This window comes from Pseudopipra pipra, chromosome 11, assembly GCF_036250125.1.
Source record: "Pseudopipra pipra isolate bDixPip1 chromosome 11, bDixPip1.hap1, whole genome shotgun sequence".
In the NCBI taxonomy this organism is placed as follows: Eukaryota; Metazoa; Chordata; class Aves; order Passeriformes; family Pipridae; genus Pseudopipra; species Pseudopipra pipra.
In genome coordinates, this window is record NC_087559.1 from 11,354,921 (window position 1) to 11,371,578 (window position 16,658).

At 52.8% G+C, this 16,658-nt stretch overlaps 1 protein-coding gene across 1 annotated transcript in view; it reads right to left on the bottom strand.

Moving 5' to 3' along the window:
* The window catches only part of PLXNA1 (plexin A1), a 101,261-nt gene that overhangs the window by 16,347 nt on the left and 68,256 nt on the right, over positions 1 to 16,658 (bottom strand). Inside the window, exons 12-22 of the mRNA XM_064667499.1 lie at positions 15,316 to 15,467; positions 14,909 to 15,029; positions 14,433 to 14,569; positions 13,703 to 13,870; positions 12,728 to 12,821; positions 12,010 to 12,249; positions 11,687 to 11,830; positions 10,725 to 10,959; positions 9,225 to 9,367; positions 5,855 to 6,111; positions 1,835 to 1,901 (exon numbers count right to left, since the gene is read on the bottom strand). Coding sequence (XP_064523569.1) covers positions 1,835 to 1,901; positions 5,855 to 6,111; positions 9,225 to 9,367; positions 10,725 to 10,959; positions 11,687 to 11,830; positions 12,010 to 12,249; positions 12,728 to 12,821; positions 13,703 to 13,870; positions 14,433 to 14,569; positions 14,909 to 15,029; positions 15,316 to 15,467 — 1,758 coding nt within the window. The remainder of the gene's footprint in view (positions 1 to 1,834; positions 1,902 to 5,854; positions 6,112 to 9,224; positions 9,368 to 10,724; positions 10,960 to 11,686; positions 11,831 to 12,009; positions 12,250 to 12,727; positions 12,822 to 13,702; positions 13,871 to 14,432; positions 14,570 to 14,908; positions 15,030 to 15,315; positions 15,468 to 16,658) is intronic.

Here is a 16,658-nt window from a genome sequence, read left to right on the forward strand (position 1 = left end):
CTTCTGTAATGGTGCATCTAGATCAGACATCTCTCCTGCTGCTACCACTCAGAGTCTGGAGGCATTTTCCCATGCCAAAGTCATGGTGTAGCCAAGGACTTTATAAAAACCACTGCTCTGGTATCATCCCCACATCTCTCACCTGCTGCTCCTAATCCTCAACCTGCACTGGTGATGCACCCAGAAGCCTCTCTGAAAGGGAACAAGGCTATACAAGGACAGATGCAGGACAGTGGTGGTACATGAGCTGATCCAAAGCAGTTTCTGAACAAGGTGAGCATACCCCTGCCACCTGCCCACATGGCTCAGCCCAGTCAGGACAGGCCAAGGGAGTCAGGTCACACATGTGAATGCAACATCCCCAAACGCCGCTGTTGGCCTTCATAGGCTATGCACCACACTTTGCTTGGCCAAAGCACAACCCTGCCCACTTCAGGGAGCCTTGAGGGAGTTTATCCACAAGGAGAGCTACTCCTGCCTGTTCCACCAAGTCCACAGAGCCCAAAGAGTCACCTGCCAGTGCCCTATCCAATCCCACTGGGCACTGCTGCTGCAGGGGCCCTGCTGGGCAAAGCCCTGGCACAAAGAGGTGGAAGGAGGTTTGACACCTCCCCATGACCAGCACAGCTTCTCTCCTCTCCCACCTCTGGCAAGCGATCTCCACTGCACGCTAGCGAGATTTTTATAGATACAGGCTATCCCTCGACAGAGGCAAAATGCCAAGTGCATGTAAGTGATATTATAAATCACCTCTCGTTGACGATCACTTGAGTTCTGCTCATACTACTGCTCGCTCTCATCTCTTGGCTGGAAATGGTTCAAACTCTCTTTATCTTAATGAGGGATGAAATCCCACAAAAACGGCTGCGTGCCACCCAGCCTCGCTGCACCGACACCAGGCAGGATCCCAAGAAACAGCTCTGCTGACTGACAGACCAGCATCAGGACTGCAGGTGCCGTTCACCCTGACGGAGCCATCCCAAAGCGGTAGCAGGACTGAGGCAGGGGTGCATGGCCTGGAGCTGCTTCTGTGTAACCTACATGGCCACTGGTGCAGCTCCAGCAGTGGAAGCACTGGTGCTGTTGGAATAAATGTTCTCAATACGGGCAGATGAACAAGCGCTAAAACCAGAGCTTACACTTTGATATCTTCTTCTGCTACCCTGATGAAACTAGGAAAAAGGTGAATTCAAGCTAACACAGCGGAGAGCTGTGTCCCTGGCTGTCAACAGGTCCCTCAAGCATTCATCCCCAATGAGGCACCTTTTGCAGGGGAGGCAGCAGTGGTAGAGATGCCTGTAGGAAACAGTTCCCCTACCATGGAACCTCAGTGTTGGAGAGATGAAGAAGCAGTGGCAGTGCTACATGAAGAGTGCAACTCACCAAACTGCCACTCAAACAGGCAGAAATAGCCTCCAATCACAGTCATGCCTACAGAAGGACCAGCTCCCAGGGCTGTTTCTGCCTGAGTTACACAAGCAGAGGCAAGAAGAGAGGAATGGGGACCACTCCAAGACTCAGCTGAGTTGCTTCATATTTATCTTTCCTCAGGGCACCATTGTTAAGATCTCAAATCCACTATGCATTAAGCAATCCCAATATGGATTTCATTTCTCAAACTCAGCTATTTCCCAAAAAGGAGACCCAGAATTACTAATCACATCTCAGAAAACCAGGATGGGAACAGAGGTCTGGGAAGCAATCTCTGCTCCAGGAGGGAGTGGCAACGCTCAGGAGCGTGATAGTCCAGGCTTTGGGTAGCATGCTGCCTGTCCTGGCAAGGCAGAAACCACCTCCCTCTCCACACAGGGTTGCCATCCCTTCCCAAACTCACCTTCAGAAACTTGTACAGCAGAAACGTGAACCAATTCGTCAGCATCTTCTCTGCCACTGATTCCGTTCTGTAGGGAAAGTAGAGAGCAAAACCATCAGCAGAGAATATTAAAGGTCTCTGATCTCACCCGTTGCCACTTCACCCTTAGACTGTGGCTAAATTATTTTTGGCTTTAAAAAGTCTCATGTGGAATGGCAGGATCCTCAAAGTAGGGGGCACAAGCAGACAGCACAAGCTCTAGTGGAAAGCCTGCCCATCCACAGGGCTGAGCCACAGTAGCCCCCAAAGAGGGAGAAGCAATTGGTCTCCAGTATATTTGGAGAACTGGAGAGCTCAACCTTATCCCACGGGGACTTTCACCCAGGGGATGAGCAGCTTTCTGTTTCCCCCCGGTACCTTCTACTTCAATGAACTTTGTTTCTTCTATCACGTCCCATTGGAACCAGGCAGCTCCCTCCACAGGAGGACTGTATGACACACCTGAGCCAGGTACAATGTCACCAAACCTACTTCAAGCTCCCCAGTTAAAGCACACCCTGAAGGAAGAGCTGAGGTTGCAAGGCAAAGCCAGATCCTGACCCACATTCCCATGACAGGAGCACCTCCTCCCACAAAACCATGTGCTCGATCTAGCTGGAAACCCCTCTCCCCACCTGGGAGCTGCTGCTGCCTTCTGCTCCTGTAATGCACTCAACACTGCCATTGCCCTGATGCAGGTCACCACTACAGGTGACAAGGGACTTCCCTGCGACCTCTCTCGTACCCCTTGATCTCTAAAGCTTCAAAGCCGGGGGCTCACAGTAGACCAAGAGGATAATAACCACCACCAGACCACTGTACCAGGTCTTGGTTAAAGCCACCACTGGATTTAGGTCCAGAGTCTTTGGCCCCAATACATTTTTAGTAAAACTTATCTCTAGTACTAATTCAGCCATAAACAAGGGGATTAAAGAAGAAAGGAGTAAGAGCAGTGGTTGGAAGCTTAACCTGTTTTCCATGTACCTTTGGAACACAGAGACTGTGCCAGGCTTGAGATTTAACCTTTCCCTGGGAGTGGGGAGTGATACAGGAGTTTGCAGGTATACAGTGCTGCAACCACCTGCTCCAAAAGGAATTTAAAAATGGAGCCATGTCTCTCAGCTTTCGGAGACACAGTTGAAGGAAACAGCCAAAACTGCCTTAAGAAAACCTATATATTGCCCCTAGTTTCCTAAAGCATGGTTCCAATCCAGATGACATCATGCTCCAAAGCAGCATGGCAAGGAAGGTCCAGGGGGACCTGTGTCTGTTTGGGACCATGCACAAGAGGGAGATCCTGCAGGATGGGTGTGAAACATGGTGGGTCCAAATAGGATGTGGGTCCCTCCAGGTGCTGGTACTGCAGCCAGGATGTGCCACACCAGCAGAGAGAGGGGCAGCCTGGCATGGAGGGAGCTGAGGGTGACACCGGAGCCAGGTGAACTGTGCAGCCCTACAGGTGGAGCTTAACACACAACACCTTATCTCTCTGCCTCAAGATTAAAATTCCCCTTAACACATCTATTATTTTTATCATGGCTTTGGCTTTCACTCCTTTTAAAGTAAAAATGCCAGCCAGTCCCTCGACCCTTTCTGGTTAGGCTTCTTCAGCTTATCCACGCATTAATCATCAGATCAGCCACTTGCAAACACAGACGCTCCTGAAAGCACAGGCAATACTAATAACCTCAGGGATGTGGCTGCATTCCTCTTGCACCAGGGAAACAAATACAAACGAGTTGACTCAAGAAACAAAACCCAGAAGAAACGCAAATGTCAGAGCCACCAGAAGGAGTCCCACTGCCCATTGCCATGCACTGCCCCATGGCAATGCCATGCCCAACAGATGGGCCAGGAGCAGATGGCTGGGCTAGGAAATCCACTTTCCCAGAGTTTATTCAAGCTGACTCAGGGTCATATGGCCCCTTCTAAGGTTTTCTCTTGTGCTAATGGGGTTTAGCCCTTTTTGCCCCCCCCTCCCCCGGAACAGCACAGCCTTCCTTAAATCATTTGGGGACAGCATTACCCAAGCCTCCAGGGAAGGGAAGACTTCCTGCCCCCAACAGGAAAAATTAATCCATCATGGGGAACAAAAAAAAGGAGAAGGAAAGGGACATGGGGAGAAAGCCAAGGGAGGAGTGGACTGAAGCAATTCAGCAGACATTCTCCCCAGCCCTGGACCAGGTCCTTTGCTGACAAGCCTGTAATGCTCATCTGAAGTGCCACCACTCGAGCTCTGGCGGATGTTTGTCTTTATCCGCAATAGAGCCAGATGCCACAGCAAGGGGGGGATTATCCAACAACAAAATAAATAACAGCTCTCCCCAGTTAGATCAATGTTAATCCAGTTGCCCTGGGCGGTAAGCACACTCTCACACCCAACAGCAGGGCTAATCAACTGGATAGAGAAGCCCAGCCCTTGGCACCGCTTACTCCACGTCATGGCTTCAGGAAGAACAGTGGCTCTGTTAAATATCACTCAGGGATGCACAAGCAAGGCACTGGCCAGAGGGCCTCATCCCTGTCCTAATTGCAATGGGCCCTCGAGTGCTGGGGCTGGGGACCAACAGTCTTTGGGCTGCCGGCTCTCACTGCACTGGCGCAGGCTGGGCTCTGCCCCTGTTCTACTGCTACGGATCAGCCACTGCTGTGCTGGCCTCCTCATACTGCCTTTTATTTATATTTTATTGATTTACTTCAGGAGCTGGAAATGTGTTTAATATTTCAGTGAAACCTGGTGTTGTGGAGGGACAATCAGAAGGGAAGAGCCTAAGGATGCACTCAGGGAACAGGGATGGGGAACACCGGTTGGCTCCTCCAAGACCCACCCAGTCAGCCATAGGTCTGCACCACACATCACTCTGCTAATGAGATGCTTTGAAACATTAAGGGCACCCTTGTAACATGATAAATGAAGCAGAGAAAGAAAGCAATGTGTCTAAAAGACTGGCAACACGGATGTAACTGGGACCAGCTCACACCTGGGTCTTCTCCAGGTGTTTCCCCATGGTCAAGCACACAAAACCTCACAGGCTTTGTCCAGTCTGGCCATGCCACAAACATCAGCTGATGTTTGGATGATGCTCGGGTTTCCTTGAGCCTTCCTGGTGACATGCCAGCCCTGTGCTGCTCGGCCATCCCTGCATCTCCGCTGGAGGCTGGTGGCACTGGGCTGGAGGAGGTAGAGATGGGGAGGCACAGCATAGTGTGTGAAGGGAGAAGATGGCACAGAGGGCCTCGAGCTGAACCAGTAGAGCTTATTAATAATTTTTGTTCAGGACTTGGTGTATCTTTCAATATTCATCAGTCTGTGATGAAGGAGAGCTCAGAGCTATCGTTAAATATTGATGGGCCAGGCAGACTCACAGCAGGGCTTGGCAGGCTGCCTCCTGCTCGCACTCCCACCAGCCCCGTTGAGACTCCCAGCTTCCAAAAATCCACTTGGCTTTCCCGGGAAAACCCCCATGTGACTGGCAAGGTGGACAAGCCCTGAGGAGACGGCAGGGAAAGGAGGACTCCTGCCTGCTGCCAGCCCACAGAGGCACCCATGCAACTGCCAGGCAAGTCAAGAGACACTCCACATGCCAAGAGGTGGGGAGGACCACCTGATCACCTGGAGAAGGGAAGGCAGACGGGGGCATCCTTACATGCCACAGTGCCTGGCACCAGCGTGTACTCTCCCTGCACCAGCCTGTGCAGCTAGCAGCTGCCGAGTACCTTGGTCACTCCTTCCCAGGCAACATAAGCCCACATGGGTCAAACTAGAGTGAGAACATCCCATGGGTGTTCTGAGTTGGCTGGGGGCAGGTGGTCCCACATCCCTCTCACACTTGCACGCAAACAGGCAAGGAAATGCTTGACCACACACCCAGTGCTCACACTGCCACAGCCAACACCAAAGCCATCACTGACGGCATCCCCAAAGGACACCAGCTCGTGTCACCACACTCAGAAGAGCCTGGGCACTGTCCCACAGCTCCAAACTCTCGGCTGGTTACTCACCTCCGCAAGAGCAGCTTGGGGTGGTTCTTACTCTCCAGGTTCTTCTCGATAAGGTCAGAGAGGAGCTGCTTCAGCACACCTGTGGCATACTCCATCTCGCCCTGCAGCGCCGTCATGATGAGGGAGGCCACATTGCCGCGGTCCCGCATGGAGAAGCTCCGCTGAGCCTCCAGAGTGCGGATGAAGGTCAACAAGAAGTGCTTCTTGTTCAGGAGTTGACCAAAGAGGGTCAAGGACTTCTCCACATTTGCCTGGACCTGAAAGGATAGAGCAAAGCTGAGAGACAGGCATGACCAGGAGGGTGACAAACAGGTGACTGGGCTGAACAATACCCTGGATTCACCCTCATCCCACAAGAAGAAATGATGAAAAAGGGTCAAGAAGCAGCTGGATTTCCTCCCTCCATACTGTCAAGCTTCCTCTTTGGTGATCAGTCTCAGTTCCCTCCAGAGTGTTATCTAGTTTGCAATACCCCAGCACCAGGTTAACAGTCTCAGGGCATCGCTGTATAGAGCTGTCTATATATACACACCCTTCCATACAAAGACTCTCTCCAGAGAGAGTCTTTGTGTACAGGCACATAAATGCACTTCCCTCCCATACACACTCTTTCTCTCCCAAGCACACACACAAATTATAATTTTCAATTTCAGCTAACAAGCAGCCCAATTCCCACCCAAGTCACTGCAACATGCACTTGGGGTATTGCACAGAAAGCAAATAAAGCCACAACCCTGAGCTCCACCAGCAGCAAACCCGCCTGGTTTGGGGGAGATGGATTTCAGACAGGGAAGCAAACAGCAGAAACCTGGCAATGTCCCACTCCAGACACAGCCTGAAACAGTCCCTTTTCTCATGAGACGTTTGAAGGTGTATTTCTGGCCATACTTGGCCATGTAGGACCCAACAGGGATTGGGCTGGGATGCTTTCATCTCCATGCTGCCATCGGCAGCCCAGGTCTGGTCAGCCCTGACCACACTCCTTACCAGAAATGAACATTTCTACAACACTCTGCTTTCCTGTTAGAAGAGATTTCCTCTGAACAAAAGCCTTGCTGTGGTTAAAACTATTCCCCAATCTTGTCTTCCTGAATGGGAGAATAAGCGTAAAATTTCATTTCATGTAGGTATTTGGAAAGAAAACAACACTTTTCATTTCAAAACACCAACTCAAAATGAAGAACAGGGTTTTGACACATCAAATCATTTAACTTCAGTCAAAACTTTGGATTGGCACTTTTCAGTTCAGTGAAATTCCTCACAGTTGTAATTTTACTCTTCAAAATACTCTTTTCCACTGGACAAAAACTCTGTTTTCCACCACATCCTTGTCAACTCTCTGATATGGGTCCCCAGGTGGGACTGTCACCCTCACTACCCAGGTGAGAGGGGACACCTGCCTTAGAGCACCTCAGAAGAGCAATGGGGAGTGACAAACCCTCTCTGCCCCCATCCTTGAGGCTCCTCTAGTGGGCACCACATGGCTCAATTTCTCCTAATGCAGGCCTGAGAATGATGTCCTGCTAGGAATGGAAATACTTTAAGTTATATTTTCCTGGAGCCCCTCCCTCCAGACACACAGGGACCTCAATGCAATTACACTGGTAACTCAGCAGACGCCTGAGATTAAGCAGCATGAGCTGCTCCCTGTGGGGACACAGAGATGCCAGTTGATTCCCCAGCATGGCAAGACCCCAGAGCTGGTTGGAGTGCACTGGCTGCACTGCAGACCTACCAGACCCACCAGTGAAACTGGGGCAGCAGGAGTTATGCTGGATTCCCACCCCTGTGCATTGCTGGTGCTTTTGCAGTCAAGATCAGTCAAAGTAGACCATAGGCTGTAAAGCAGCAGGATTTCAATAAGACAGGAAACAGGTCCTGCCCAACAGTGACCATCCCACGAGAGGACATGAAAACCTCATCAAGAGCAGCACAGCAATGTCTGAGGCCCCTGACTCGTCGCCTCCCTAAGCCCCTGTGTTTAACTTGCTGATCCTTAGCAGAAATAAATGAACAATACTGAATTAAATATTTAATCAGGCTTAAATTCTCACAAAGCAACAAGCTTCCCCCCAAACCCTGCAGAGGAAGGGAGCTGGTACCGACAACCCGGTGCTCACTGCGGATTAGTGTGTGCATGAGCAAGCACTGTTTCCTTCCCGTCACTTGCAATAGCTAATGTTACACTCTGAGTAAAGAGACAAATAAAAGCAAACCTGATTAAATTATATGAAGCTTACACAACTGTAGTTGCTTTATTTAATCTCTTTTGGGGATTTTTTTTTTTCTCCTTTGCAACTTTAACCCCTTGCTTCCCAGGCCAGGCTGAGCTAGCGGGCTCTCTCAAGCAGGATGTTTTGAATTAGGAGCTGAAAGTGGACAAACTCCCACCCAGCCTGTCACAGCCAATGCAAAATTCATCCTCTGATACCCTTTTTGATACCCTTTCCTCTTTAGGGAAAATCTTATGGAGCAAGAGCAGAGGTGAGAGGAGAACCAGGCATCTGGACAGACAGGAAGGGCTGTGCCCCAGGGAGGACTACGATCACGCCTGCTTAGGCTCTGAGCATCCGGAAACCTGAGCTGCAAGGGGAAATCCATGGAAACAGGGTCCCCACCGTGCTCCAGAGCTGGGATTAGGGACCAGGGAAAGAGAGCAGGCAGAGGGCCAGGGCCCGTGCTGTAGCCATGCTGGCATACAAGGCCAGCACGTGCACTTGGAGTTGGTAAGAGCTTGTTGTGTTGTAATTAGTGACCGTGCATCTTGCACCAGGGCCAATTACTTCTCCTAAATACATTGTGAAGCCCACGTCGACATTAATTACTGTGCTGGGTCAGCAGTGAGGGGAAGTGGAGGTCACCCCCCTCCTTTCTCTAATCAAGAGCGGCCTCAGCAGCCCAGCACATGAGAAGCCAATTGCTGTGCAATTGCATGCACTAAATTATACAGAGGTGGGGAGGACGGGAGAGGAGAAGGAGCTGGTTTGGGGAGCAGGGGAAGGATGCCAAGGATGGGTTCTGTGTGGGGAAATGGAGCCAAGCAAGCAGGCGATGTCAGACAAGCCTGCTAAAAACGAGTGACCGGTCAGGCATCAAACAAACCCAATTGAATAAAGCAAGTGCTGTAGAAAATGACAGCAGCAATGATATTAATATAAATATTGATATTAATGTCAGAGAGCACAGTAACCATTTGGCAGCCAGTCCACATCCGTGTTGGCTGCCACGTGGCGAGATGCTCTTTGCTGCACCACACCGGGCCAGCATCCAACCAAAGTATCTCTCCAGCCCTGTGCCTGGGGCACAGGGACTCATGCAGTGGCACATCCCCAGTGTGAAACACTACAGAGACAGACAGATAGACCCACACCTCCATCTCCTTCAGCACAGGGTGGTCTTCTATCCCCGGGAAGAGAACCCGCATGGCGTAGGTACGGTAATCCAGAAAGGGGATGCCAGCCCCGTCCAGGTCGTTAGTGAGCTCGTTGATGTCAGTCTGCAGCTCAGCAAAGGCTGGGGTGGGAAAAGCAGAATTAAATGACACATCTTGGAGACCCAGCACACAGCACTGGCACTTAGCCCACCACTGCACCCCCAGCACCCCATGGGTGGACCCCCTCAAGGCGTGAATATGCTCAGCATCCCTCCTCCTGGCAGGCTGTGATTGTTGTCCCTGTCTCACAGATGGAGAAACTGAGCTGCAGAGTGTAGGGATGACATTCCCAGAATAAATCAAGTGGCAGATTTGGGAACAGAATTGTCAGGTCCCAGGGGGCTCAAATCCCCCCTGCTTAGCACTTGCAGCCTCCCAGGGATGCTGGGGGCAGCGGGAAACAGCAAGACTTGAACAAAACCAGAGCTACTGAGGGAAAACGTTAGCCTAAACCACAAGAATGTCCTCATTTCTTTTTGACCTAAATACGACTTGAGAGAAGAACTTGAACACACCCACCCCAGCACCTCCCAATCTGAGCAGAGTCAGCTGTGACTCCCAGGGGAACATGATCCAGGGGGGTCCTGAACCTTTAATTGCACCTACAGGGAAAAGCTGACGGGAGAGGAATCTTGGAGATGCACCAGGGAAGGGGGTTGTGGTGGGGGGAGAAAACCCTCAGAAAAATCAAATTAACAGCACTTTAAAGGGAGCTGAAAGCCAGGCAGAGGACTGCAGGCTCGTCAGCCTGATGAGAAAAAACAAACCGTCAGCTTGAAAGGCGTGCTATCTTATCTGTAACTAGCGGGACTAGAAAAGAGAAAAGGCAGGGAAGAGATTGTGCCTTTTAATTAAAAGCAGATCCTTTTATCTGCCAGCTGTGGAAGACAAGACACCATCCCCTCCACCAGCTCCCTCCCCTCTCCCTGTCACCAGTGCCATCCGCAGGCATGCGGAGGGATGGGGATTTGGGGGAGCAAAGGGGTTGTCTTTTTTTCCCCTTTTTATTATCTTGTTTTCGGTGCCTGCTCCATTCGCAGCGCTGGTTGTGGCTGTGGCTGGCAGGGTCAGGGCCTCTGGAGCCAGCTCAGGGGGATAATGGGCAATTAGGTTTTATCAGCAGGATCATACAAGGAATTCTGTCCAATTTCACAGCATCCGTCTGTCACATAATGAGAGACTGACTGCCCACTCACAGGAAGCCTTCGGTACCCTCCTTGCTGTCTTTTATCCGATTTGGAGAAATGGAAAAGAATATCTTAACTGGAAAAATCCCCAAATCCCACCCAAAATGAGTTCGCTTCCAATGACAAAGCAGCTTTGCCCATTCCCATTCCCTCTCCGGAAGGCAGCAGAGGAAGGTTGGGAGCACACTGAGTCTCGGAGCAGTAAGAAACCCTAGAAGACCCCCACACTGATGGCACAGGGATCCCTCACCCTCTTTGCACTCCAGGGCCACCCGAGACTCCAGGTTGTCCATCTGCAGCTGGAGACGTTTCAGGGTCCGGTCAGCATCCCGGGACTTGCGCTTGTAGGCGATGAGGACGATGATGATGATGAGGAGGAGCAGCCCACCCCCACCGCCGATCCCGATGATGGCGGGCAGGGTGAGCAGGCTGTCCGAGTAGATCTGCAGTGTCCCCGGGGAGAACTCGAACCCTCCAGCCTTGATCTGCACCATGGTGGGGGAAAAAATGGACCTGGTGTCAGGGGATATGCACCCAGGGCAGCCCTCCCTGCTGGTGCCCACCATCCTGGAAACTGGGGCATGACTCCCAGCCCATGGCACGAAGGATGTGGCAAAATGAAGGGACGGCAGGGGCTGGTCTGGAGCAGTGCAACGTGCTTTAATGGCATGCAGGACACACGCTGCCAGTGCACACGGAGCAGGCAGAGAGTTTGATGTCTCATTCAGACAACATTACAGCAACAGATGGGATGTAAAGCAAGTTCCCCCATGGATGGGGAGCCTGGTGGGGACCGTGCTGGGTCCCTTTCAACAAGGCAGAGTCCTGGAGCATGAACACCACTGTGCTACAACCCCACAAACAATGCAGCCGGCCTTACAGCATGTGCCAGCACTGAGGGGAAGAGGTGGGAACCCCCCTGCCTTGCACCCAGCAGGGAAGGCAGGTTGTTGGCAGGGCCAGCCAGGACACAAGAACACCCAGCTGAGCGTGCTGGGGAGGGGACAAAGTATTTCGTCCTACCAAACACGTAATCAGAAAAAGGGATGCACAGAGAGCAGAAAGATGGCTCCTGAAGATGCTCCTGCACGTGCACAGACTATCCAGTCCTTATCCGAGGACAAACACACAGCAGGGCCAGTGCCAGGATAAAGACTGAACCTCTGTGACACATTGGACCCAAGGAGCAAAGGCACTGGTGTCAGCACTTACCGTGACTTTGTGCTGGCCAGTGAGGTTGGGGGACTCACAGAGGAGCTGGGTCTCGGAGACAGTCAGGGTGCAGGGAGTGTCTCCAATCAGCACCGTGTAGTTGAGGCGGGAGTTACCAGCAGCCGGCGGGAGCAGGTTCCTGCCCTTTGAGGGAACAAGGAATGACATTGTCAGTTCTCATGCAAAGAGGAATGTTTAAAAAAAACTCAACATAAGGCAAATGCATGCTCTCACAGTGCAGGACTCAGCCCCAGGAGAGACAAAACGCCACCTCCACCGAGGGACATATCCCTTCCTCTGCCCCCAGGAGCAGACTGCCTTACCTTGAGGATGAGGGGAGAGCTGGGCTTCAGCTCCAGCATCCCTGTGGGGCTGAGTGGCTCAAATACAGGGTCTGGGTAGTAGACGAAATTGGTGGTGTTGATGATCAGCAGGGCCTGGACATTATCCATGACGAAGCCGATCTCATCCGGGCGGTCGCCAAGCTCCGGAGGGCTCCGCACAGGATTGTCAATGGAGGGTGCGTAGCACACCATGGTGGTGTCATTGTAGACCGTGCAGTTCTGCAGGAGGCACAGACCGAGGTCACACCCAGCTCCCAACAGAGAGGTCAGGATCAAACCCCACAAGGATCTCCTGAAAGCAACATCTCTGGACACAGGGTTTAGATTTGGAATCTCCTGTTCTGTTCTATCAACGGGCATCACATCCCACCCCAGGGCAGAGACAGACTCCTGTCCGCAATGGATGTGCAAGGGATAGCAGGCGAGAGGTCACTGGGGACAGGCTTTTTCTGTCAATATCCTGCAGATATCCCACAAACCTCCCATCAGTTTTGAACACTCAGATCTAACCCTCTCCCGACAGCACCTGGCTGGAGGTTTTGCAGAGAGATCAGTGCCCCTCTTTGGGCAGCAGCCCCTGGACCTCAGCCTTTCCCCACCATCACACCTGATGGGCAAGGGATGAACTTTCTGCCCTGTGTTGCATAGGGATGGCATCCCTCCTCTTTGTGCACTGCCCCCAGCCGGTGTCACTTACGTTCTCCCTTTCAGAGCTGCAGTACTTGGCCCGGATCCTGGGCTCTTTGATGGTGGCCAGGTTGGTGCCAGTCACGGTCAGCAACGTCCCACCGCTAGAGATGTGGAGACCATGGGTTAGTAAAGGCAGCTGACACTGGGTCCCCAGTTCTAGGAAGAAAGCACCCATTCTCTCCAGCCAGATGCCCATCTGTCCCAGCCTGGATAAACCACAATGTCCCAGGAATTTCTTATCCCACCCACACGTCACCATGGCTGGCAGGATCTGGCACACATCACTGCCAAATCATCTAGGCTGACCCAGAGGCCAAACAGAGATATAAAACTTGATAATTAACACTAATATCCCACTCTGTGTCCAGGTTTGAGATCTGAAGACAGCTCCCAAGCTAAAGGCAACTAAGCATCCACAATGGGAAGGCATCCCAAGGAGGTTGAGTTCCTCTCTGCCATCCCTTTCTCCATCACACATGCAGTGGGTGACAGGACAGGCTGAACCCTGCCAGTTCTTCTCAATGGCTTGGTGTTAAAAGCCCTGTGGTCCCAGAGAGCTCGACCGTGCCCCTGGGGAGCTTGCTCCTCTCATCAACAGCCTAGGGAAGGTTTCCCTTGGCACTAGCTCTTAATGGATTCCTTTGCCTCCTCTCCAGCCAATTCAAACCTTTTAGAAAAATATGTAAACATTTCAAAAAATCCCCCAATGGGAAATATTTTAATTTTATTTGCCGCCGCCAAATGTCAAGCTGAAATTAAGCAGATCCAAAGCACTGTCTGCTCTTGCCCCCTGCCAGGCTCAGCACTGCAGGCCAGGAGTTAGCAGGGCCCTGGTGCCAAGCCATTGCTCACACTCCTCTCGCCATGTCTTTGGACCGCAGCCTGCCAGTTATCACTGCAGCACGGAGATGTACCCATTAGGATCAGGGAATCCGTGTGGAAAACAGTCACCTATGCATCTCTCAAGCTCCTCACGACTCACCTGTTGATGCTCCATTCGGGATCAATCTTTTGGATGGTGGGGTCCTCCGTGTAGTTGTACTTCACCTCTGGGTTGCTCAGCTCTGCCCGGTTGATGTTGATGAGGATGGGAGAGCCGCCGGGGGTGTGCCCAGGGGGGGTCCTGCACCGGATCTCACGGGCGCTTCTCCTGGAGCAAAAACACAGAAGCTGTCAGTGCCTGGGCAGGAGGGAGGTGAGGGCAGCCAGGGGACCAGTGCTGCCTGGGAGCCCCCTGCCCCAGCCCCTCTCCCCTTCTGAAACAACTGGGGGGTGAAGAAAGAAAGGAGGAAAAGTGGAAAAAAAAAAAAAACAAGAAATGAAACAAAAGGCAGCTGAGAAATGCTGAGCAGCTCCTGAGCATTCCCATCCTGCGGCTGCTGCAAACAGCAGCGATTAGGGCTGATAACCAGTAATTACCACAGGAAAATATTTAAAGAGCCGCTCCATTATCATCCCTAATCTAAAAATTATCCACTTCATGCCTCAGGGCTTTGTGCTTTTAGAGAAAAATCCCTGTTCTTAGGGCTCTTCCTGCAGCCTCTGACACACAGAGGTTTCAAGAGGAGACACCTTTGGCCACCCAGGGGGTTTGGCTCCCAGGATTCCTCCTGGCTTCCCAGCACAGGCTTCTGGCTGCTGCTCTGTCAGGGGGTCCCGCTGTCTTCGAAGGTGCCTGTAGCCCATCCTCCACCATCCTCTGTGCCCCTCACCCTGAAAAAGCACAGGGCCGTCCCCCGATGGTCACAGAGACATTGCTGCCAGCATTGAGGTGGCTGCCTTCGATGGCGATCCAGGTGCCGCCGGAGAGAGGACCCCGGGCGGGGACCACACGGGAGAAAGTGGGTGTCTGTCAAAGGAAAAGAGCATCCCTGAAGTCAGACAGGCTGGGAACCAAAACCCGCATCCCCAAACAGCCTTGACTGGGTGACAGGACCACAGACAAGAGGGACCTGTGGGCTGGGCACAGTACTAAGGGCTGGCAGTGCCAGCAGGACAGTGGGGAGGCAGAGCAGTGGCAGACTCAGAGAAATTCAATCAGCATGACTCAATGCCCGACCAGGGCAGCCCCACCTGTCCCCCAGGAAAACGATGGTAAATTTTCCAATTCACACAGAAAACCACCCAAAACCACCCGCCATCACCTCCCCCCTGGGGTGCCAGACCTGTCCCCCGGCACAGGGCTTACCACAAAGGTGAAGCTCTTGGGGGATGTGGCCCGGTAGTTGGGCAGGCAGTCACGGATGCACACTTCCACCCGTGCCTCATGCACCTTGCTCGAGCTGGCATCTCCAATTTCACACACAATCCTAAAGGATGAGGGGAAGAAGCTCTCAGTGTCCTGGCACCAAAGCAAAGGTTTCAGGTGCCAGAAGATTCATGAGAAATCAAGGTGGTGGCAGTTGGCACTTCCAGCCATGGAGGGAGCTTCCCCAGAGCCTCTGGGCTCCTCCCAGAGCAACCACAACCAGCAGGTACTTTTCTCCCAGTTCAGTCCAGCCAGCTCCAGGCCTTTTGCAGCATTTAGCACCAGCACCCCTGTCCCTGACCTACCAAGGTGATCTGGAGCACGCCCGCCCCTCACCAGGCACTTACTGCTCAGCGCTGATGTACTCGCTCTCGATGGGGACACACGTCACTTTGCCCACTCGAACGCCCCAGCGAACATCTTCAAACTTCAGGCCCAGATTCTCGCCAGTGATGGTCAGACGGGTCCCTCCTTGCCTGGGGCCAGTCTCAGGGAATAACTAGGAGAGAGCATGGCCTGTCACAAGGGTGAAGAGCCGCAGGGACACCTCACTCAGATAGGCTGCAGTCCAGGCAGCCGCAGGATGTGTGTTACTCCCCTACGAGCAGCAAGGAGCAGATGGGTGATGATAAATGCCAGCGTGTCTGTAAGTTGCCCACAGAGCAGGAAATACCTCCCCAGTGACAGCTGCATCCACAAATCCCCCCAGGAACAAGCCAGGAGATACCAGATGTATATAAGCAGAGGGCTGGGATTTGGACACCCCACTGCAGACAGAGCTGTCTCGCAGGTGACAAGGACAGGGATGGGAACGAGACAGGGCAGCATCAGCCACGGCTCCAGCTGAGCCGGCAAGGAAGCACCTGGGTGTGCCTGGCTTTTTGCCAGGTCCCAGGTAGCCAGGGATGAGGTTCCCACGTCCAAGATGACCTCAAAGGAGAAAGCATCTTGACCACATTCCTGCAGGGGGGAAATGGCAGGCAGGGGGGAAAAGGGTTTCTCTTTACCAGTAAACCCTGTGCTAAGACCGGCTGTCTGGGAAGGGACGGGACCCCAGCGCTGCGCCTCATTTACCAGGATGATGCCCAGTAAAGCAGACAGGTGTGGCCTGACAGACGGTGGCAGGATGACGGATGAACAGAGGTGTGGGCCCATTGCTGCCTCCAACCAGGCAATTACAGGCAGTTTTACATCAGCCATCACTGGCCCCGAGGTCCAGTGCCCACCTGCAGCACTAACTGGGATTAATGGCAGGGCTGCACGCCCCAGGTGGGTTTGGGGACGGGGCTGGACCCCAGTGACACCAAAACAGAGCAGGGCAAAAAGCAGCTGCAGGTAGCAGGACAGGGAGAGAGGAATGTGGCCTGGGTCAGTCCAGGAAGAAAGCACATCTGAGCCCAGGGAAAGAGACTGTTGCATGTGATGCCCTTCTCTGCTCCTGCAGCATTGGCCAAGAGCCCCTGTAGCACCAGAAGGCACCTCTGCCTGCACCAAGCCCAGCTCCTGGACAGGCTCAGGCCACAACCAAGCACATGCAAGCTCTTTGCATTCCTGGCAAATCTGGGCAGCTGCAACCCTGGGGCCTGAGCCAGCTGGAGCCTCCTCGTCTTTTGCCTCCCCCTACTACTCGTGCAGGGCTCACTCCCGGACATCACCTCCGCGGGAGGAAAGGCAGATGAGCTGGGGGTGG